The 24,512-nt window shown below is 41.7% G+C and overlaps 1 protein-coding gene across 1 annotated transcript in view; it reads left to right on the top strand.

Moving 5' to 3' along the window:
* LOC132815482 (unconventional myosin-Id-like) overlaps positions 1 to 24,512 on the top strand; it is a 143,060-nt gene that overhangs the window by 71,750 nt on the left and 46,798 nt on the right. Inside the window, exons 14-19 of the mRNA XM_060824445.1 lie at positions 1,568 to 1,700; positions 4,900 to 5,066; positions 8,411 to 8,618; positions 18,901 to 19,124; positions 22,472 to 22,616; positions 24,156 to 24,260. Of these exons, the coding sequence (XP_060680428.1) occupies positions 1,568 to 1,700; positions 4,900 to 5,066; positions 8,411 to 8,618; positions 18,901 to 19,124; positions 22,472 to 22,616; positions 24,156 to 24,260 (982 nt within the window). The remainder of the gene's footprint in view (positions 1 to 1,567; positions 1,701 to 4,899; positions 5,067 to 8,410; positions 8,619 to 18,900; positions 19,125 to 22,471; positions 22,617 to 24,155; positions 24,261 to 24,512) is intronic.

Raw genomic sequence — 24,512 nt, forward strand, 5'->3', positions numbered from 1 at the left:
GAGTACTCCAGGCAAGGGAAGTAAGAATTCCTTAAGCATTCCAGTGATCTGATTGATGACATTTTCTGTGGTGGCATGGCTCTTGTAACATGAATTGTTGCCCATGCATACATCAGTTGTTGTCTAAAGTTATGAGCTGGGTAATCGGCAGAACCCTTGTTGCCCAGGAGCTACTTTTTGGATTCTCATGGTCACCCACTTGCTTACAATACAGTGGACTGGCACAGAATGACGGGTCATAACACCACACCAATAAAATGGCACTGATGTGAGAGAAAAAAATAACGATCACCGTGGGCGGCATGGTGGCAGTGGTTAGCACTGCTGCCTCACAGTGCCAGAGAACCGGGTTCAATTCCGCCTCAGGCGACTGACGGTGTGGAGTTTGCACATTCCTCCCGTGTCTGCGTGGGTTTCCTCTGGTTTCCTCCCACAGTCCAAAAATGTGCTGGTTGGGTGAATTGGCCAAGCTAAATTGCCCGTAGTGTTAGGCGAAGGGGTAAATGTAGGGGAATGGGTGGTTGCGCTTCAGTGGGTCGGTGTGGGACTTGGTGGACCAAAGGGCCTGTTTCCAGACTGTAAGTAATCTAATCTAAACTGCTGCCAGGATAATGGAGATTCATGAAGCAGTTGGTGTGGTCACACATCAGCTGGACACTGAGAAAGTGGAATAGTACACCTCTAAATTTACATGCAATATCCCAAAGCGATGTCCATGCAGTTAGAAGCCCACTCTGTCTTGGCAGCCAGAATGAAATACTTTGAACTCTCTTTACTTACTGAGCCACTTCCCTTATAAAACATGGGCAGGTAAAATGAGAGATGTGAGAAAAGCCTGATGTCAAAATATTTATGCCCATAACATTCTCACACACACTGGCAATGCTATCATCACCCAGCCCCTATATTGGATGCAATCAATGGTAGATGTTGGAACACTCCTGTTTAGTGAAGTGTATATGTTACAGACATTGTTCCTTAGGTTGAGGTAAGTAAATAGCTTCCTGAGGAGCTAAGGTTGGACAAGGTGGTCAAGTGGAAAATGACAAATCAGTGTTATTGTGATCAGTTGAACTGACAAACTTCCAGTATACCATTCCAGCACCTGCATGAAAGACCTACCTACAAAATAGGTATTGGCATGCTCCATTCCCAGCATGGACATTATTTCCAACTCAAAATACATAATCACACTCTAATCAGTACAAAATGATCAGATTCGATTCTAGAAGTAAGCTTATTCACAGCATGAGAAATATAAATTTCCTGATACATGGGGAGACGGGGTCACCTAAATACATCACAATCAATGCAATGGAGTTGGAAAGGTGATATCTTCTGTCTGTATCTAATGTGTGTTATACTAATTTTGTGACTTTTCGATGGGTCAACATTAAGGGAACTGTACTTTGGATCTAATCAGTGCTGTTCCCATCCTAGGAATGTTATTCAATGTTGGAATTAAGCAAAGAGAACAACTCCACATTTCTTGTACTTTACAGCTGGTCTTGATGGGTTAAAATCTATCATAATTAATAAACCGACATATGCATTTTTCTGCTTTTAGTTCTAACGCTGTGTTGAAAGACATGTGGCCAGATGGGAAACTGGGTATTACAGAGGTCACCAAACGACCTCTGACTGCTGCGACCCTCTTCAGAAGTTCCATGATTGCACTCATTGTTAACTTGGAATGTAAGGTAAAGAGAGTTTATCTGAGTCAAACAGCCAACTGGCCTGTTCATACATTACAATGACAGTACATTGCAAATCCTCTCTGATGTTCATCATTGTTTACCTAGTCTGATCTTCATCATTGCTTCCCTCTTCCCCATGCTGGTTGTGTTGTGTTCTTGTGGCACTGTGGATAGAGACCTGACCTTTGAGCTCGAAGTTCTGGTTTGGAATCTCAGTCCAAGACTTGACACCTAAGGAAAGTGTGTTCATAATGCATACAAACAGGTTGAGTCCTTCCAATACATGCCAATGGCAATTAAGAGGGCAAAAGATTCCTGGTCAGCTATGTGTTGGAAAAAAATCATTGGAGCCTCACTGTATGTTGTTGTAGCAACTTGAACTTTGTGAATTAACTGTAATACTCCCCCACTTCAATACCGCTATGTTGTGGTTCCAGGTTAGGGCACAGCTTGACAAGTTGTTGACCCCTGAGGAGACAGGTCATTGGCAGTCATTATCACCCACATACAATCCAATCATATGCATATAAGGGAATCAAAATTTATTCACATGTGGGTGTAGTCCATTTGCAGTTCACAAACTCATATGAGGAGTTGGTGGCATGGTGGATGCGTAACTGGACTACTAATACCCTGGGACATGGGTTCAAATCCCACCATGACATTTAACTGATTAATAAGAAATTTAGAATTGAAAACAAGTCTTTGGAATGGAACTATCAAACTCTCGTCATTTATCTGTCATAAAACTCATCCAGTTCACTAATATCCTTCAGGAAAAGAAATCTTCCATCCTTATCTGGTCTGGCCTACATGTAATTCCAGTCCACACAATTTGATTGGCTGTTAACTGCCTCACAAACAACTATCCAAGACATTCATTTCAAAGGAAGTTATGGGTGAATAATAAATGCTGGCCTTGTCAGTGCCTCATCACATGAAAGATTAAAAACAACAACTCATTCACATGTCTCCTTCAAACACAACTTCATCCACGTGTGAAAATGAGGACTGCAGATGCTGGAGATCAGAGCTAAAATGTGTTGCTGGAAAAGCGCAACAGGCCAGGCAGCATCCAAGGAGCAGGAGAATTTTTGAGCCTTTCTTTCCTGAAGAAGGGCTCATGCCCAAAACGTCAATTCTCCGGCTCCTTGGATGCTGCCTGACCTGCTGCACTTTTCCAGCAACACAGTTTCAGCTTCATTCACGTGTGTCAAGTACTCAAATCATAGAAATAGAGAAACATAGAAATTTACACAGAAAATATTCAATCTATTTACAGAGGAACCTCAATTATCCGAAGGATGTGGCAGGGAATATTTCATTCAGTTAATTGAATGCTAGATAATCGATGCCAATAACATAGTTAACCATGCATCTGGACCTTGCAATCTTGTTCAGATAATCTGAGGTTCAGTTAATCGAATGCTGGATCATTGAGGTTCTTCTGTATTATGTTGACCTAAATACACAACTCATCCCCACAGAGGCAGAACTTGTTCACACATATATGTACAACTTACACAGGTACATTATACATTAATTCACTGCCACAGATAACCTCAAGTCTTATTCACAGCCTGTACACCAGTACATATATTATTCAGGCAACATTCAGACAGAGCTCAATCACATACACAAGATTCATTGGTGCGTCTCATTGATACTGAATTCATTCACTAATCTCCCTCACTTGATCACATCTGCATACAGTTCAATCATATGTCTTGTCACATACCAATCATTCACTTACATACACAACCTGCACACATCACACTAACAACACTTTTACATTTCTCATTCATATTCATTCATTTGTCCCATACATATGCCTCATTCAGGCACACACAACTCAGAAACCAGTCTCACTCCTACACAATTCATTCACTAGTCTCATTCACTCACATCATATTCACACACACTGTTCTATATTAAAACTCATATTTAATCTTATCTCCTTATTCTAGACTCCACAATCACAAGAAGCAATATGTTTTGATCGACTTTGTTCCAACTTTTCACTTCCACCAAATCACCTTGCAATCTTCTCCGTTCTAACGAAGCTAGATTAAATTGGCCTCTGGAAGACTGATTCAGGCTCTGGCCTGCAGCTTTGATCTCTATGACAGCCTCTCTGTTTTATATGTTCTAACATGTCCAAGGGACTGTTGTCATTTTTTTTGCCATCACAATTAATTAGTCTTGTTTCCAAGGGAGTAGAATCCAGGACAGTTATCCCCTTCCCCTGCTGCTGCCAGTTGAGACATAATCCAAGGTCAGGGCTAGTCTAAGCACATTTGACTAGCTTGCAGCGTTGTTACATGGGAATATCATGCAGAAAGTGAGAGTATAGAAGGTGTGTAGGAGAAAATTAAATAGGTAAGGTAGGGTACACGATTATGGTGATTGAAACAGTATTGTGGGAGGAAATAAAATTGCCAGGTGCAGTGCAGGCTAAGACCAGATTTAAAAGGACTTTAGATATCCTGGCTGATGAATCGAATGGGTTTCTCTTGTTCAGTACTCATTTATGTTTTATTTTCATTCAAGGGCAAAGATCAGCAAAATTTATTTTAAAAGATAATATTTAGCGTGCATCATTTTACAGCAAGTGAGATGAGGAACGTTTATTCCTACAAGGAAATCAGGAATACATGAAAACATGGGGCTTCTCAGTCTTTTTAACTTTAACACTCTTAGTGGAATAAAGAAAAGCAACCTTCCATTTTGACAGATTCTTTACTTTCCATGTCACTTGGTTGGGACATTGAGTGATATTTTGTTATAGCCAAGTAGGAGCCTAAAATAGGAAACAGTTTGACTTTTTGAATTTTATAAAATGAGTTTGAGTGGGAAACACTTTGATCCATTGGAATTGCATACAATAAAGCCAGAAGGATGGCATATGGTCATATCGATTCCATGCAGAGTGATTAACTGGGAATGCCCTTGACATATTACAATGTGAGTGAATCAGAAACAGTTCTATCCATTTCATTCTGTACAGTGGAGTGAATATGCTCGAACTCTTGATCTACCAAGGTTCCGTACTAAGGGAGTGAATGGGAAGATGTTTGGATCATTCTAATGATGAACTTGAATTATGTGCAGTCCTCTGTTTAATTAGTTCACACATGTAAACAACCACCTTGAAATGTTCATACGTTCTAACAGTCTTGTACACCCTTTTGCTGCATTACAGGAACCCTACTACGTACGATGCATTAAGCCAAATGAACAGAAATCTCCCTTAATCTTTGACTATGAACGCTGTAGACACCAGGTGGAATATTTGGGACTGTTGGAAAATGTACGAGTGAGGCGAGCTGGATTCGCTTATCGGCAACCATATGAGCGTTTCCTGCTGAGGTAAATCTATTTCTGCATATTCCTGATGTTTACAGGCTTAGGAGTGGAAAGCTGAGCATTCATTTAGGAACAGAGGAACAGGAGTAGACCATTCCGCTTCCCTGGGCCTATTCCACCATTCAGTTTGATCATAGCTGATCGGACATTTCACTCCCTTTTATCCAACCCATCCCCATAACCCTGAAAGCTATTGGTAACCAAAAACATATTTAAAGGGAATAAGTCTGGCTATGCAGTTTCTTTTTCCATTCGTGTTTATTCTCCAGTAGATTGGTAAATGTATCTTCAGCCTATGATGCAAGATGATATATCGAGTCCAGTGATCCTTCTTCAGAACTGACGGTAGCTGGGAATAGTTATGTACTTTCATAAGCTTTTATTTGCAGAGATTTACGTTACTCATGCATTGCCTAATCCAGCCACCATAGCAACAGTGAATGCCCTGTTCCTGCCCATAACTGATGTATAGAACATCAAAACATAGGAAACAGGAGCATGAGTCGGCCATTCAGCCTTTTGACCCCGCCCCACCATTCAATATGATTGGGGCTGATCATCCAACTCAGTATTCTTTCTCCCACATAGCTTGATCCTTATAGCCTTAAGAACTATATCTGATTCCTTGAAAATATTCAATGCTTTGGTCTCGATCACTTTCTGTGACAAATAATTCCACAGGTTTATCAATCTCTGGATGAATAAATTTCTCCTTATCTCAGTAATCAACAGAGATCATCACATCTGCCCAATTCCTTTAATGATGTTATCTAATTTCAATCCCATTTAATTAATCACACTCAACATTGCACAGAAACATCTTATGTGTTTTATTATGACATTGACTCTCGACCAGATAGATCAGAGCCTTTAAAACAGTGTGTTTTGAGCCCAGCTGATGTTACTAGTGTACAAGTCATAGTGCAGACTTAAGTCTTGATAGAGCATGTTTTGCTTTTTTTGGGGGGTTATAATAAGGGTTATAATATCACTGAAACATAAGCATGTAATATTGCAGAATTAGTTTTAACAAACAAAACAGTTGCATAATATAAATGAAGGTAAACAAAAATAAAACAAACTATTCACATATAACACAAATTTAAAGATTTTGAAACACAAGATATAAATATACTCTCAATAATCCCGGAGAGTTTGCCCATCACCCCATGATGTTCAGTGGGATAACCATCATCGAATCCCCCACCATTAACATCCTGTAGTTACCATTGACCAGGACTAGACCGGCTATATAAATACAGTGGTTACAAGAGCAGGTGAGAAACTAGGAATCCCTCAGCAAGTAACCCACCTCTTGTCTGCCCATATCCCACCCACAACCTACAAGGCACAAATCAGGAGTGTGATCAAATACCCTCAACTTGCTTGGATGAATCTAGCTCCAATAACACTCAAGAAGCTTGATACTATCCAGGATAAAGCAGCCTACTTGACTGGCACCATATCCACAACCACTTCCTCTCTCCATCATCAACACTTAGTAGCTGCATTATGTAGCATATGGAAGATCCACTGCAGAAATTCCACAAGGCTCTCTATAAACCATTTTTCAAACTCATTATCACTTCCATCCAGAAGAACAGGGACAGCCAGTATTGCCCACATTCCGTGAGTAAATTTTAACAAAGTTATTTTTCTGAAATGGCTGAAAATAAAAAGAATCCTGTGTGATCTCACCATTCCTTTTATGTTGTGCATGCCACATATAGAAAGAAAAAAATACCACTACAAGCCTGCTATTTTAAAGCTACAGCAACAAATAAAAGAGAAGGATCATTTTAAAGCTAGCACCAAAAATAAAAAATGGGAAAACGCACTAGATTTTTCTGATGTTTCAAAAAAGCAAAGGAAAGCAGTAAAAATGGAAAGCAAATTCATAATAATGGATTGGCATTCTTTGACTTCTGTCAGAGTTTCACTTGTTCAAATAAAAACTCAATCTTTACATTATGGTTCAGCAGACAGCTGACAAACAACAACCAGCAGTCAAATGCAGCCACCTTCCCCAAACGCAGCAATCTGCAGATTATGCATTAGACTTCACAGCCGTTTCAGAACCTATTGAACTGGAGTGAAAGCAATTCACCCTTGATCCTGCTAAGAAGATATTTGTATTCGCCTTCAGTTCTGAAGAATGGTCCTTGACCTGACATGTTAACTCTATTTCTCTCTCCACAGATGCAACCAGTAATGTTCAACTCTTACATCTCATTGTGTTTTTATTACTCTTCCAATTTGTCTTTCTCAGAGCCTCACACTTTTCTACCTTGAACTCCATCTGCCACATTTTTGTCCACTCGCTTAATCTGTTCCTGTTGCTTTGTGACATTGTGATACTGTCCTCTGAAATTACTTTGCCTCCTACCTTTATGTCATCACAGACTTTGGTGCGTAACTCTGTACATGCTCCAAATTGTTAGAATTTATATAAGGAAAATATGGGGCTCCAAGACAGACACAGACATATTCATCATGGCCCATCACAAAACAAACAATTTATCTCCATTCTATGCAGCCTCCTAACAAGTTATCAGCCCATATTATGAGGTTAACTCCAATTCTGTGTGCTGTTATTTGTGCGAACAAACTGTCATGTGGAACCTTCTTCAATGTGCAGTTGAGGACTACATAGATAATTCTGGATCAGTGGTGCTGAAAGAGCACAGCAGTTCAGGCAGCATCCAAAGTGTGACTACACAGATAATATCCATTGACATTCCTGTTAACTTATCTAAAGCTAAAAGAGGATCAGGAATGATAGAGCTACATACACCATGTTTTATTAGTGAATAAAGTTGCATTGTCTATCATTAATCAGATCCACAGAAGGACTGTAAGCTTTCATGACCAGTCACATCACAGCATCATAGAAAAGTATGGACAAAAGGACATCTTTTAGCCCCTTTATCCATGCTTTGTGTGAGAGAGTTATTCAACCTTATCCCACTTTCAAGCTCCATATCCAAATCCTTGTAACTTGTGACATTGGAAACGCATAACTAAACAATTTTCAAATGTGATGCTGGTTTCAAGTAAGTCTTCAAATGCATTCCCACCTCCAAAACTCTGGGTAAATACACAGTCTCCCCAAATTCTCTCTAACTTTTCTCTAATTTGATTTAAATTAAATTTGTGCCCCAGTAGTGGATGTACCCCTGGTGTGTGTGTGTGTGTGTGTGTGTGTGTGTGTGTGTGTGTGTGTGTGTGTGTGTGTGTGTGTGTGTGTGTGTGTGTGTGTGTGTGTGTGTGTATATATATACTTGAAGGTATGTTAATTACTTGAACATGCTTTAATATTTCTGTACAATTTTAAACATGTACGTCAGGTATAAGATGATTTGTGAGTACACTTGGCCCAATCACCTGATGTCAACAGACCTGGAAGCCACCCGTATGATCATAGACCAACATGACTTCCAGCAAGATGTTGCTTATGGAAAGACAAAGCTATTCATTCGTACACCACAAACGCTGTTTGAATTGGAATCAGCACGAGCAGAAACAATTCCTTTCATTGTGCTGTTTCTGCAGAAGGTAAAAATATGAGGTTGGATTCGAGCAATTTATTAACCCATCAGCTATAGACCTTTACAACATGGGGAGACCAGTTGGTCCACCTTATCTATGCCAGATTGCCAGAGCAATTTCAAAACTAATGTTGATTCGCTATCTATCAACAATAATCTTCTGGATAAAGGAACCAAATGAAATGAAGATGCTGGAAATCTGAAACAAGAACAAAAATTGCTGGAAAATCTCCAAATGTCTGGCAGCATCTGTGGAGAGAAAGGGCTGATGAAGGGTTTTTGCCCGAAACATTGACTTTTCTGCTCCTTGGATGCTGCCTGACCTGCTGTGCTTTTCCAGCACCACTTTAATCTAAACTCTGGTTTCCAGCATCTGCAGTCCTCACTTTTGCCTAGTTGATTTTAATCTTACTGCGAATCCTCCTGCAAGGATGCCTACCTTGAAGAAGTTCTCTTCCTCTCTCCACAAGAATCTCAGTGTGTCTCTCTCTCTCTCATTGCAACCCCAGGTCATCTCCTCTGCCATGAAGCTCTTCACCTGTAGTACTCTTTGCTACCTTCTCAGCAGCAGCCCACCACCCCCCCCCCCAAACTTATCTCTCCACCCTGGATGCTCGCTACCTCCATTCCTGATGAAGGGCTTTTGCCCGAAACGTCAATTTTCCTGTTCCTCGGATACTGCCTGACCTGCTGCGCTTTTCCAGCACCACTCTAATCAAACTCTAATCTAAACTCTGTGGAGAGAAATCAGACTTAACATTTTGGATCCAGTGACCATTCTGCAAAAAGTTCAGGTATGTTAACTCTGATCTCTCTCCATCTATGCTGCCAGGCCTGCTGAGATTTTCCAGCAATTTCTGTTTGTGTTTCAATAACCCTCTGAGCCTGTATCAGTTTTATACATCCATTCAAGTTTCTATTAAGAGATGCATTGGTCTCTGTCTCTCTCTGGTTCATTTTGACATTTGAGGGAGGTCTAAGGTCAAAAGTGGCATTTGGCCAACAAGTTAAAATTTGATAGGTGAGCTGAAAGGTGCCAAGTAATTATCTCACCAGATTAAAACCACAAGTTGGACCAGGATGGCTGCCAGTGAAATAAATTGACATACAGAGAGGGAAGAGTGGATTACTGAAATTAAGGAGGAGGGATATCCTGAGGCAACATCTGTCCAGCACTGCATGTAGCTGCAAAGTCCACAAAAATAACTCATCATTTACTTTAATGGCCTCTTCGGTTCCAACATTAGTGAAACTGGTCGGAATGTATAATTCCCCGGCTCTAGCTAGATGCAATCTAAGAAGCTAATCAGGGTCCCAAATTATGTCATAGGGCACTAACCCCTGTATTAAACAGGGCCTACCTCTGGAAACAAAGGGCTGTGGGCATCTGCTGGTAAATCCTTTTCAAAATGGAACCAGCTGCCCTGCTGGTGTTAATGGGGCGGTAAGATTATGATGTCATTTACAACAGCTGTTAATGCTAGGGGAAGGCAGTTAAATGAATAAGACTGTGATTGGACATGAAATAATCCTAAATGTTTCTGAGTAGAGAATTTTTTCTCTCTATCTTTTAGTGACAGTTATAGATAGATAATGTCTGTGCGACTATTTTTTATGACTCTATGTAAGACAACAGAAATGAAAGGGTTAATTTAGGCTGAAGCTCAGCTGATTCTGATGTCTATCATCAGTGGGTGTAACATGGGGCAGTGTAAGGAGATTGAGCACAGCCCAGATGAACTCTGGCGCAGTTTTCTGATCAGAGAATCCCTGCAGTGTGGAAGTAGGCCATTCAACCTAGCAACATTCTGAAAAGCATCCCACCTAGACCCACCCCACCCTTCCCAATCCTTGTAACCCTGCATTCCCCACAGCAAATTCACCTAGCTGCACACCTCTGCAAACACACACAGACACAGGGAGAACGTGCAACCTCCATACAGGCAGTTGCTTGTGGCTAGAATTGAACCTCGGTTCCTGGCACTGTAAGGTAGCAGTGCTAACACTGAGCCACTGTGCTGCCCTAATGGAGGCATATTTGTCTTCTCTATCTCTTATTAGTATTGGTTAATATGCCTAAGAATTCATTTAAACTGTATGTAGTTACTGAGATGTAATAAACCACTTATTGTCATATCAGACCTGGGCATTAAATATGGTAACAACACATGAGCTTCTCATCACTGTTATAATGATAATTAGATTCCCTTCAACCCAACCCTCTGAAGAGTAACCCATCTCCCTCCGACAATGGGCAAATTCACCTAGCCTGCACATCTTTGTGCTTGTAGGAGGAAACCCACACAGACACGGGGAGAATGTGCAAACTCCACACAGATAGTTATCTGAGGCTGGAATTGAACCTGGGGCCCTGGTGTTGTAAGGGAGCAGTGCTAACCACTGAGTCACCGTGCCGCTCCAAACAAAGCAGCTAACTTTACATTCACCTTTTCAAAACCCATAATTGTTTTACAAACATTCAAATACACTCAGTGCTCTATTGTCCCAGTGCCATATCTCAGATGAGATATTACACTGAGGCATCATCTGCCCTCTCCAGTCCTACATTTGCTGCTGGCCTGGCAGCATCAAAAATTGAGATTGCATCAATGTTGTTTCTGGGAGCTTGCTGTGTGCAAATTGAACGCAGAATTTCCTAAATTGTAACAGTGACTCAAATTCAAAACATTTTGAATGTCCGGAGGGTAAGAAAGTTGTGACATCAAACTAATTTATTTTTATTTGTTGCCTATAAAGATACTATGTGAGTTGAGCTGTCATAATGTGGTCCATTTTGCTTAGACCATAAGAAACAGGAACAGGAATAGGCCATTCAGCCCCTCAGGATCACGACTGCCTTTTGGGAGCCCTGTAATATAATCCCAGCAAGGTAATGCCCTTTGTTTATTTGTGAGCTCTACCCAGATGGCCTCATTTGAAATCTAGGATGTCTTCCCTCATTACTGCAGTGATGGATTCCTTTGTCAACAACACAATGCCCCTAACTCTCTTATTTCATTGTGCCTGAAACTTCCATACACTGGAAAGTTGAGCTGCCAGTCCTGTCCTTCTTTCAACCATGTGTGAATGAATTCAACAATATCATAATCCCCCCATGATGATCAATTCTCTAAGTTCATCTACCTTACCAGTCAAGCATTCCTGCATTAAAATAGACACAATTTAGCTTTCTAGACCTCACATGTGCCTTATCCTGTCCATGTCTTCTTCACATATTAGACTGTTCTAGAATTCCTTTTATACCTGATTGGATCTTGCGACCTTCTGATCCCTCCCCCTGTTCAGTTCAGTTTGAAGCCTCTCCAGCAGAACAAGCAAACCTCACACTAAGGATATTGGATCCATTCTGTTTCAGGTACAACCTGTCCGTCTTATATAGGTCCCAGCCTCCCCAGAAACTACCCCAATTATCCAAAAATGTAAAGTCATTTAAAGCCACTCCCCATTTACACCATCCCTTTAGCTGCACATTGTTCAGATCCACCTTTCTACTCCTATACTCAGTAACGTAGTGATCTCGAGATTACAATCTAAGTAGTCTCCCTCTTTAATCTATAACCTAACTTTCGGATTTCCTGCTGCAGAACCTTACTTCTTGTTTTACCTAAGTCATTAGTACCAACATGTATAATGATTGCAAGCTGTTCACCTTGCCACTTCAGAATGCCCTATAGCCACTCTGAGACATCCCTGAGTCTGGCACCAGGGAGGAAACATATCATTCAAGAGTTGCTGCCACAGAACTGCCTGTCAGTTTCCCTTCTAATTGAGTCCCCTATCACTAAAGATCACCCAGTCTTTTTCTTACCCCGGTGCTTTAGCTCCTTTATCAACAGCATTTCCTCCATTTCCTGCACCTCTGCCCTCAAACAAACCACCTCCCTCAACCACGACAGGAGCAGAGTCCTCAATGTCCTCACATTCCACCCCACTAATCTCCATGCCGAACACATCAAGCTCCACCATTTCTGCCATCTGTGGCCTGATCCCACTACCAAAATGATATTTCCCTCCCGACTCCCAACCAGTTTTCACAGGGACCGTTCCCTCCCCAACTTAGGTCCATACTCCCCAACAACCCCCTCCTCAACACTTAGAAATTTTCCCTGCGGCTGCAGGAGTTGCAAAACCTGCTCCAACACCTCCCCACTCACCTCCATCCAAGGCCCCAAAGAATCAATCGAAGTCCAGCAGAGATTCAAGTGCATTTCCTCTCACCTGATTTATTGTATTTGTTCCTCCCGATGTGGTCTCCTCTGCTTTGGAGAGACCAAGCGCAAACTTGTGGAGCGGTTCAGGAAACATTTATGGTCTGTCTGCTACAATCAACCGCACCTTCCAGTCATCATCCATTTCAACTCCCCCTTCCCTAATGAAATGTCCACTTGGGGCCTCCTCTGTTGTCAACACAAGGCCACACGCAAACTGGAGAGAGAACACTTCACCTTCCACCTCGGAAGCTTACAACCAGATAGCCTTTAGAACTCACCAGCTTCCAAATATCCCCATCCCAATCTCATCCCAGGCCCAGCCCTTCCTCTCCACCCCATCCCTGTTAACCTGACCCAACTTGTCCATCTTCCTTCCCACCTATCTGCTTCACTCTTCCACTAACCAAGTACAGCCACCTCCTACTTGCAAACACCTATCACCATCCTAGCCACCTTTCCCTCAACAACACCCCCCCACACCATTTCACAGCCCTTTCTCCTCCCCCAAACCTGATGAAAGGTTCCGATCTGAAACGTTAACTCCCCTCCTTCTCTGATGCTGCTTGACCTGCTGTGCTTTTTCCAGCTCAACTCTTTATCCATTCTTTCCTTGTGCCACAAACCTGACTGTTGCTGCTGGCTCCTGAAAGGCCATTGCCCCAACAGTATCCAACTCGGTCTATCTGCTTGAGAGGGATATGGCCATAGGGGACTCCTGCACTACCAGCCCGCACTTACTAGTTTCCCCGGTGATTATCCAATGTCTTTATGTCTGTGTAGCCCTAACTTGTGTTACCAGCTCACTAACCATGCTATCCATAATGTCGTCAGCCTCATGGATGCTCTGTATGTCAATCAGGAGGTGCAGCTGAACATGTGGTCACCAAAGAGGCCGGAAGTGTCCCGACTTCCCACATTTTGCAGGAGGAGGATTCCATGGGACCAAGTTCTCCTGCCTGTGTGAACCTTATCAACTACAAACAATAAACTAAGAACCAATTACTCAGCCTCACCCTCTATTCACAAAGCAGATTTTTCTCTCGCTCTCTTTCATTCTCTCTCAATTTTTAACTAACTGCAAACAACAAAAAGGACTTTGAACTCTGTCTTCCTCCCAATACTGCACACTCAGTCTCAATGCTGCTAAAGGTAAATGAAGATTTAATTAAGTTGAATATATTTCCCCTTTAAAATGTTGACCCAGTTTTATGCCTGAAAAACTACATTGTCTGCAGGTACAGCAGCACCCATCACCATTTCAATACTCTAACATTTACAACACACTCCTTAAAATTGCTCAGATTTGATCACAACCTTTCCAAAGAATCATTTAGTTTTATGGATGCTGCCTCCAACAATGATTAATGGAGAGAGGGAGTCCAGGTCCACAAACCTCTTCCTCATTCTCAGCTCTCTATAGATCACATAAAGATGTCTGGCCTACTTTCAGGACCTTGGCCTCTTACTGCCAAGCTTGATAAATGTCCGGTTCTTTTATAGTGATGCCATTTATCTGGCCCTAGGGGGAGGATTTGAAATTATTAGATTTTTCCGCTTTTAGAAACTGGAGCAAAGAAACAGAGGCAGAATAACCTGAATAGCACACAGAAAGGTAGAGACATGCAAGCACCCAGTTATACAGCTACACAAGAACCCAAACACATATATAGACAGGCAGCTATGCAGATATACAAATAAAAAAACCCATATTTATATGCATTCGCAGAAAATAACACATTAATACAGATCAACAGGCAAAGCTAAAATTACCTCAATGTACATTTATAGATACCGAAATCCTACTTTGTCCTACCTCAGATTTCCTATAGTGTTGTATGTGAGCTTTTTAAGCTTGTCACCATATTGGAAATTAACAATGCTTCATGTCCCCTTCTGAAAATTATTAAAAGTTAGTTCTTGAACAGGCATATTGTGAACATTTTAAATTAAGCTCTGTCAAACCGGACTCAACAATGCAACCGCTAACGTGAAACTGCGCAGCTTCCTACTTGTGTAATTTACAGTTATTAACCTACTTACTTTATCTAACTTTTAGTCATGTGTCTCACCGTCAAACTTTGTTTTCCAATCTTTCCTCATCATAGAAACTGTACAGAGTGGAAACAGACCCAACAAGTCCACACCGACCGTCTGAAAAGCATCCCACCCAGACTCATTCCCCGACCCTATTACTCAACGCTCCCCCTGAATAATGCACCTAACCTACACTCCCTGAACATTATGTGCGATTTAGTTTGGCCAGTTCCCCTAACATGCACATCATTGGATTGTGGGACACACACACGCACTTGCCCAAGGCTGGAATTGAACCCAGGTCCCTGGCACTCTAAGACAGCAGTGCTAACCACTGAGCCACCATACCACCCTTTCCATGAAGACCTTGTGAAGTTTTATTTCACTGAAGGGTGTTTATCAATATAATAGCTATTGTTGGAGTGTAGGGCATTCAGAAATCATTGCAGCAGCAAAGGATATGTAGAATAGGCCTAATTAAAGGCATGTTGACTGCTTCATGAACTCCTCGATGTGTACAGCACAGAAATAAATCATTCAGTCCATTTTGTCCATGCTGGTCAACAATGATCTAATGACGCCAGCCCCATTTTCCAGTGCTTGGCCCATGCCACTGGAGGCTATGACAATGTAAGTAAATGTCTAAATACTGATTAAAAGCTTTGAGAGTTTCTGGCTCAAATAGTCTTTCAGGCAATGAGTTTCAGACTGCAGACACACTCTGTACAAAATTATTTTCCCTCAACTCTCAACTCCCCTCTTAGCCTTCTACCTCTTATTTTAATCCATACCCTCTGTTATTGATCCCTCCCTCCACAAAGGGGAAAAATGCCTTCCTATCCACTCTATGTCCCTCATCACATAAACCTCTATCAGGTCACCTATCAAATTTGCTGCTCTGAGGGGCCCTTCAACCCACATTGCATCCCATGAAACTTCTTCTGCAACCTCTTTAGTGCTATCTGCCATGATACCCTCAGTGCATGCCATAAAAAATTTATTAAACCAAACCTTTATACTTTTTTTTTAGACTTACAGTGTGGAAACAGGCCCTTCGGCCCAACAAGTCCACACCGACCCGCCGAAGCGCAACCCACCCATACCCCTACTTCTTGGGGTCAGAATTCTTCTATCTTGGTCTCACCCTTTTTCTTTTCAGGAACATATTTGTCCTGTAGTCTTGCTGTTTCTTCATTGAATGCCTCCCATTGCTCTGACACACTTTTAGCTGTAAGAAGCTGCTCCCAGTCAAATTGTATCATATCTTGGGAATATTAGCCTTCTCATAGTTTAGAACCTCTATATCCAGCCCATGCTTATCTTTTTATCATAGCTATCCTAATTATAAACAAATTCATTCCCTGGATATGGTCATCGCTGACTAGGCCAGCATTTCATGCCCATCCTGAATTGCTCAGAGGGCAGTTAGGAGTCAACTATGTTGCTGTAAGTCTGCAGTAACATGTTAGCCAGGCCAGGTAAGGATGGCAGATTCTTTCTCCTAAAGGGGAATTGGTGAACCAGATAGATTTTTCTAACATAGTCATCATTAGATCACAATTCCAGGTTTTTATTGAATTCAAATTCCACCATGAGTCTTGCTAGGATTTGAACCCAGTCCACAGAACATTACCTGGGTCCCTGGATTAACAGTACAACAATAATGTCTCTAAAATGTACCCCTATTGATACACCTTTCACCTGCCCCGGCTGATTTCTGAATATTGGGTTTGGAATTTCCTCCTCCATTTTTGGGCTTTCTGCACACTTGCTCCCTCCCTACCTTGCACATTAAGACTATCCCAGTTAATGCTTTGGGTATTTAAAATCCTCTAACATTACTGCTTATTATTCTTATACTTCTCTGAAATGTAATTACACATTTGATCCTTATCTCCCCCTTATTGTTTGAGGGCCCATTGTGTTTTAATTTTGTTCCCCTTGAACCTCCAGACACCGGAGGGATTTCATTTCCTCTATATGCTTAAATGTCGCTAGATTAACAATCATGATAAAATGGTACAGACCGGAACATAACATAACGGGGTCAACCTACAAGTTAAAAATAGAACACTGAGCAACTGAGTTTCAGCAATCGAGAGGCAATGGCGATGGTTTAAAACCTGGGTGCTTCAGATACAGCTGCTGACAGTAATTTATTAATTTTTGATTAATTATTCATGGAATGTTCTTAATCAAGCAGTTGAAGCTTGAGCATGAATTCCACAAAGGATTAATCAAGCAGCTTCAGCAGTCTCCTTTTCTCAATCTTATCCTCCGATCAATAGTGTACAATATGTATACTGAATACAAAATATTGAACATGTTCGGACTGTCTCTTGTTTAGCACAGGGATAGCCAGGTTAAAATAACCACAGTAAAAATCATTAAAACCATCAGAGCTACTTCTCACAACTCATGTTAGTCATAGAGGTTTTATGTCAACTGATGCCACATAGACCATGATTTTGTTTAATGGTAAGTTAGCAACCTTTTTTACATGACTCTATTGATTTTTATTTCTGCTAAACTCAATGGAAACAATAATAGATTAAACTCAATGTAATATTCTGAATATTCTCAGGGTAGGTACAATGTGAATTAGATTAGACTTACAGTGTGGAAACAGGCCCTTCGGCCCAACAAGTCCACACCGACCCGCCGAAGCCCAACTCACCCATACCCCTACACTTACCCCTTACCATCATTACGGGCAATTTAGCATGGCCAATTCACCTGACCCGCACATCATTGGACTGTGGGAGGAAACCCACGCAGACACGGGGAGAATGTGCAAACTCCACACAGTCAGTCGCCTGAGTCGGGAATTGAACCCGGGTCTCAGGTGCTGTGACGCAGCAGTGCTAACCATCGTGCCGCCCACAGAACTTTATGTGAACTGGGCATAAAGTTCCATTACGCGCTCTATTACACATGCCCAAGCTAAGAATAGAATTTTCATGAGGCAATGAGTATTTGTTGCTGGCTGGAGAGTGGTAAGGGCCCCACATCACTTATTACTGGGAAGGCCCCTTGTGATGTATACAAGCCAGGCACTTGATAGCCCCCAAACAGCCCTTGGACATCCCGGAGAGGAAGAGGTTGGAAGCAGAAGTCCCACTCACTGAGAGGTGCTGGCCAAACAGGCCAGAAGCTCCAATGGATGGCAATGTTGCTGCCAAGATGGTAGCTGCTGTCAGTATTTCACCGACCCAAAGTTGAAGGGAATCGTTGGACCCCAGGTCAAAGGTGGTGACGTTAGGAATCTAGGTACCACAGAGAGAATTTAAGGCTTACGTGTGCTAAGAGAAGGAATAAGCAGCAAGGTGAGATCTTGGATCTCGAAGTCTCAGGATGCCACCATCCTTCCCTCTGTCAGGGCTCTCAATCAGACCCTGGGTGTCAGTTGAAAGAGGGCCTCTCTGGCACACAACATGAGTTTGCTTGAACTTCTTGCCTGGTGGGTTCACGATAAAATATTAACAATAGACACTCAATGATCTTCGCTTTGTTTCCCTCAATAAACCTGGAGGGGATCCTTACTACATTTATCCTAGAAATGGCCAGATGAAGACCTTAAGTGCCCATTAATTGGTTACAGGCCTTCCTGTCATGGAATTAAATTGGGGCAATGATGAGAATATAACAGAGTGCCCTTCTACCACTCACTTCACCTATTCAAATGCTCCCTTGTCACCAAAGTCTCTAGCCAGGCACAAATTCCTAATCAATGTCCAGCTAATGTCTCTCACCTGCAGCCTCAGCAATAATCCTGTAATAAAACTATATCTTTCCATTTGTACACTGCTCATTTAGTAGTGGCATTTTTAATCAGTGATAAAGTGACTGCGGTCTCAATTCTGGGAACTCATACCAATTTGAGACAGAGATTCACTGAACACAGTTGACAGAAACAAGATACTCGAGACCTATTGCTAAGGGATTGTTTTCAAAGATGAAAGCCATACAATAAAGTGCTAGTAATTCAAGCATTCAGCAGTTTCCTTCAATTTTCCTCCACAGCTCTGGAGGGGAGCCCTCGCGAGGAAACGTTGTCGGGGTATGAGAGCTGTCTATGCAATCATGAGTTATTACAAAACATTCAAGGTCAAGGCGTATCTCATTGAGGTAATGAGACGCTTCCAGAATGTACGGAGCATGAGTGACTATGGAAAGAGTGTGGCATGGCCAACGCCTCCAACAGTCTTAGTCAAATTCGAGGAGAATATGAGGTATCTGTTCCGAAGGTAAGATGCATTTTCTTTAAGGAACTTCAGAAACGTATTTGATTTGATTTGATTTGATTTATTATTGTCACATGTACCTAGGTACAGTGAAAGGTTTTGTTTTGCATGAAGTAGAGGCAGGCTATAATAGAACAGAGTGAGAAATACAATTTTACAGCTGCAGAGAAGGTGCACAAACAGGGGGTTCAACATTCAGAAGTCTAATAACACCTGGAAAAAAGTTGCTGGTACTTGTGTTTTAAGCCTTTGTATCTTCCTGATGGAAGAGGTTGGAAGAGATTATAACCAGGGTGGGAGGGGTCTTTGATTATGTTGGCTGCCTTTCTGAGGCAGTGAGAAGTATAGATGGAGTCAACAGATGGAAGTTTGGCTTGCTTGATGGACTGGGCTCTGTTCACAACTTTGTGTAACTTCTGATTGTCCTGGGCAGAGCAGTTGCCACACCAAACTCTGATGCATCAAACAACCTGTACAGTATTCTTCAAAGCCTTCCAGGATAGCAGTGGATTGAGTGAGAATCAGATTATCTTTTTATATTTCTGCATTTTTGATTGTTGACTGAAATTTAAAATTGACCATTTGAAAAGAAAAACAAAAATTGTGAAAGGGATTCCTTCACTTTTTAAAAGCAAGTTTTCAACACTCATTGCAATTTTTGCTTACACTGCTACAAATGGAGAGAATATTGAAAGAACTCAGCAGCATCTGTGAGAGGGAAAAGCAGTTAAAGTGTTGAATCCATTATGACTCTTCTGATTACACTGCTGCTTATTCCAGCAGTACTGGAGAGTTTATTTTGCATGGACTGGAATCAGGATATATATACAAAGGGATATTATGTTGGCAACATGTAGCTGATTGGCACACGGAATGGTGACCTATTACCAATGATAAGGGTCTTCTGCCTGCCAACAGTCATGTGATTCTTCAGATCTCCAGAAAGCAAGATCATTTCCTTTTCTCTGCAGTTAACAAAATATTTAAAACTTGAAGAAAGCCAGCTCACCAGTTATTCTAAGCTGTTGATTTTAACAAAAAAGTCAGAGACTTTTACAAGTTGTGAACCTGTGTCTTTTGCAAGGAAGTGAAAGTAGCCAGAGAAGGATGATCAAAAAGCAGCAAGTCCTGACAAGCCAGTAGGATCATGATTTGGAGAAGCCAGTGTTGGACTGCAGTGGACAAAGTTAAAAATCACACAATACCATGTTATAGTCCAACCTGCTGTTGTGTGATTTTTAACTCAGTGGGATCACATGACAGGAGTCATTGAACTCCTCTCCCAGGTTTCCAATCCACCCATCACATTATTTTGAAAATATCTTTTTATATATAGTGGGCGGCACGGTGGTTAGCACTGCTGCCTCACAGCGCCTGTAGACCCGGGTTCAATTCCCGACTCAGGCGACTGACTGTGTGGAGTTTGCACGTTCTCCCCGTGTCTGCGTGGGTTTCCTCCGGGTGCTCCGGTTTCCTCCCACAGTCACAAAGATGTGCGGGTCAGGTGAATTGGCCAAGCTAAATTGCCCGTAGTGTTAGGTAAGGGGTATGGGTGGGTTGCGCTTCGGCGGGTTGGTGTGGACTTGTTGGGCCGAAGGGCCTGTTTCCACACTGTAAGTCTAATCTAAAAAAAAATCTGTGTGCAGGATGAGTTATATTTTAACTCGGAGAGTTATTTCTAGATGGTTCCTAATTTTTTTACCTGCAACTCAAATCTATCTATTTGTAATATATAGTCATTCTTGCTATATACGTGGTCTGTGCTTTCTGTCAAATTTCATATAGCAATGCAGTACCTTGGGTAATTCTGCAAACTTTGATTAAAACCTTTAACTTTCATGATGATTCCAGCAGTAGAAATAGAGTTTTCTGGTGAGGCGTGACATAGAAAATTTCCAGCGCCGAGTCCTGATGAAGGGCTTATGCCTGAAACGTCGAATTTCCTGTTCCTTGGATGCTGCCTAACCTGCTGTGCTTTAACCAGCAACACATTTTCAGCTGTGATCTCCAGCATCTGCAGACCTCATAGAAAATTTCCCTCTGCACTTTAATGAAATCATAGAGTCATACAGCACGGAAACACACTCTTTGGTACAACTCGTCCATGCTGATCAGGTTTCCTGAACTAGTCCCATTTGCCTGAATTTGGTCCATGTCCCTCTAAACCTTTCATATCCAGTTACATGTCAAAATGTGGTTTAAATTTGTAATTGCATTCACCTTCACCACTTCTTCTGGCAACATTTTCCTCTGATCTTTCTATGAGCTGGAATTGCCTAATGTCAGATCTTTCCAGAGTTGGACCTATTTAAAAGTGAAGAGTGAGGCCCAACTCAGGCATTTCCTGGAAACCCCAGATTTTTACTGGTGTGGCATAACATTGGGATAGTATGTCTACATCCTGAACTCCCAACCTGATTGGCTTCATCTTGGGGATGGGCATTTCCTGCAATTTTCATGGATTGGAGCCAACTTCTTCATACCTCAGAGTTCATGACTTCCCTGTACGGTTATGAACTATTATCTGGATTTTGTGAGCCTTTGGAAGGTGAGCTCAAAAGGGCCTACCCATGACCGCATTTCCCTTTACGTCAACTCATCTGGACACATGGCCCCTTACAGCCCCATGCCAACTCATATCAATTAATGTCTACCTCTCATCCCCATGACCTCTCATAACCTCAATGTCAACCTACCGCCTTTCAATGCACATGTGCCCAATACATGCTATGTAAAGAACCAATGAAACCCCCAGTTACAATGTGTGGAATTGCTCTGTCAAAAAAGATATATTCACAAGTTATATGTGCTGTTCTTGAAAGCCTCAAACAGATTATTATGGTATCAATAGCTGTACTTTCACAAAGACAGCTTAGCCAAAATGTTACACAAGTGCCAATTTCAGAAGTCTCACTCTGAAAACCAGCACCTGTTCTGACTGGATGTTGACAGGGGATTGCTTTGTAGATTATGTATCCATGGTGCATGGTCAACTGCATATGTAGAAGTACAGCCACCTTAAACCAGAATTTTCATTAGTGAGATATCCAAAAAAACAACTTTGGTACTTCATGATTTTGAAGAGTATGCCTAACCATATTGGAAATGTTTAGAAGCATAAAGTACCCTGTTGGAAAAGTCCAGTGATATCTTTTGGAGAGTTACATTGTTCCTTGGGAGAAACAAAAAGTGCTTGCTAATTTTTTCTGTCTGTTGACATAACCCTGATGACTATCATCAAAGCCTTTGTGCTTCATGACTGATTTTACAAATCATCGTTATCACAGTGGGAAAGTCAGAACTCTTTTTGCAGCTAAAACTGATGCTTGTTCTACATTGCTTTCTTGAAGGTGGAGGGCGCGACAAATTGTGAAAAACATCCCACCCTCTGATATGCCACAAATCAAGGCAAAGATTGCTGCCATGGATGCACTGCTGGGGCGAAGAAAAGACTGGGGTGTTCAGAGAAACTGGGAGCAGGATTACCTCTCATCTGCAAGTATCATTTACCATCAATTTGTCAACCCATTTTATTTGTAGACAGTAGACCTTGTCTCCATACTATTTCTGTCTTTGGCTAAAATGAATAACTCCAATTTTACACCATCTTTAACATTACAATCACCTTCAAATTAGTCACAAAGAAACAGCAGCAGCAAAACCTTTACATTTATTTAAGGCTGAGTAGGTAGATTTTTGATAGACAAGGCAATCAAGGAAGATGCAGAGAATAAAGTTTAGCCAGGACCATGCCAGCCATCATCTCATTGAGAGGCGGATCAAAGAGTAAATGGAAAAGCTCCTAAATTTTATGCTCCTGTGTTCCAAAGTCATTGTTGAAGAGCTGACTTGACAGATTCTGACACACATTGATTTTGTGAAAAATCACATAGGATCTTTAATGGAATGTTAGAGGTCTGTCAGGGTGCAATATTCTTCACAGCTGTAGTCCTGATTTTGCTCACTTCCTTTGTCTATGTACATTTTTATGATCCTTTTGTCCGTACATTATAAATTGGAATTCACTCTCTAACTGTGTCTGTCTATCCCCTCCACTCCCTTCCTCCTAAACCTAACATTTTGACTACATCATTCATCCCTCTCTCTTTCTCTTCTCAGCATAACACCCTTTCCTGTTCTGAGTTTTGTCAGATGATACTCCAATGAAGTACATTGTTTTTTTTACAATATTAAAGGTGTTTTAGAAATGCATGTTGTTGTTGTTGGTCAACCTCTTCCCTTCCCTCGGTTCCTGTTTCCTTCTTCCTTTCAAGCATGAGATTTATTTATTTCAGTTCAGTAAAGATGGTAAGGTATATGGAGTAAAGGTGGAAAATCAGGATGTCATTGAATGTCAGAACAGGTTTGTAAGTTTGAAAGGGCTACTCCTGGTCAGCATGTTGCCTGCTCTCAAATTGGTGACAACCTCCATGGATACAACCAGCAGGATGTGCCAGAGACTGCCCAGGTGCAATTTTCGCTCATGACAGATCTCTTCTTCCCACTGCTGGCAAATATGGAATCTTTATTCATTGCCTCCCTACTGATCCTCACAACTTCATGAACACCTCATCTTCCACCTTGGAACACTTCAACCCCAGGGCATCAATGTGTACTTCATCAGTTTCCCCTCCCCCCACCTTACTCCAGTTCCAACCTTCCAGATCAGCACCATCATCATGACCTGTCCTACCTACCAATCTTCCTTCCCAACTCTCCGCTCCACCCTCCTCTTTGACCTATGACCTTCATCCCACTTCCATTCACCTATTGTGCTCTTGGCTACCTTCTCCCCAACCCCATCCCCCTCCTATTTATTTCTGCACCCCACAGGCTCCCTGCCTTCATTCCTGATGAAGGGCTTTTACCCAAAATATCGATTTTCCTGCTCCTCAGATGCAGCCTGACCTACTGTGCTTTTCCAACACCACTCTAATCCAGACAACTTGCACATGGCCCAGCCAAGCATTGTCCCAACACGCAGACGTTTGCAACTGGAGCTGCGTTCTGACGCTATATGTTCTGTACCTTCAGGTCAGGTACAATCCAGAGATGATGTCCCAGTTTACCACAACCATGAATAGACTGAAAGGCAAGGAGCAATTCAGCTCTGTGCTGTTCTCTGCACACGTACGAAAGGTAAGGATAGAGAAGGGGTGCACCTTCATTTTAATTAGAACAATTGCCAACAGCAATAATAGTTCATGAACATGCTAAGCATCTTATGACTTTCAATCCAGCCTGCTAATTTAAAGAGTTTATCGCTGTTTAACTAATCAAGCAATTAATGTTCCCACAATACTGTACTGCACAGAAAATAGCCATTCAACCCATTATGCCCAGGGTTGGCTTTTGTAAGAGAGGTTCAGTTAGTCTCACTACTTGGTGTTC

This window comes from Hemiscyllium ocellatum, chromosome 4 (genome assembly GCF_020745735.1).
Source record: "Hemiscyllium ocellatum isolate sHemOce1 chromosome 4, sHemOce1.pat.X.cur, whole genome shotgun sequence".
Lineage (NCBI taxonomy): Eukaryota > Metazoa > Chordata > Chondrichthyes > Orectolobiformes > Hemiscylliidae > Hemiscyllium > Hemiscyllium ocellatum.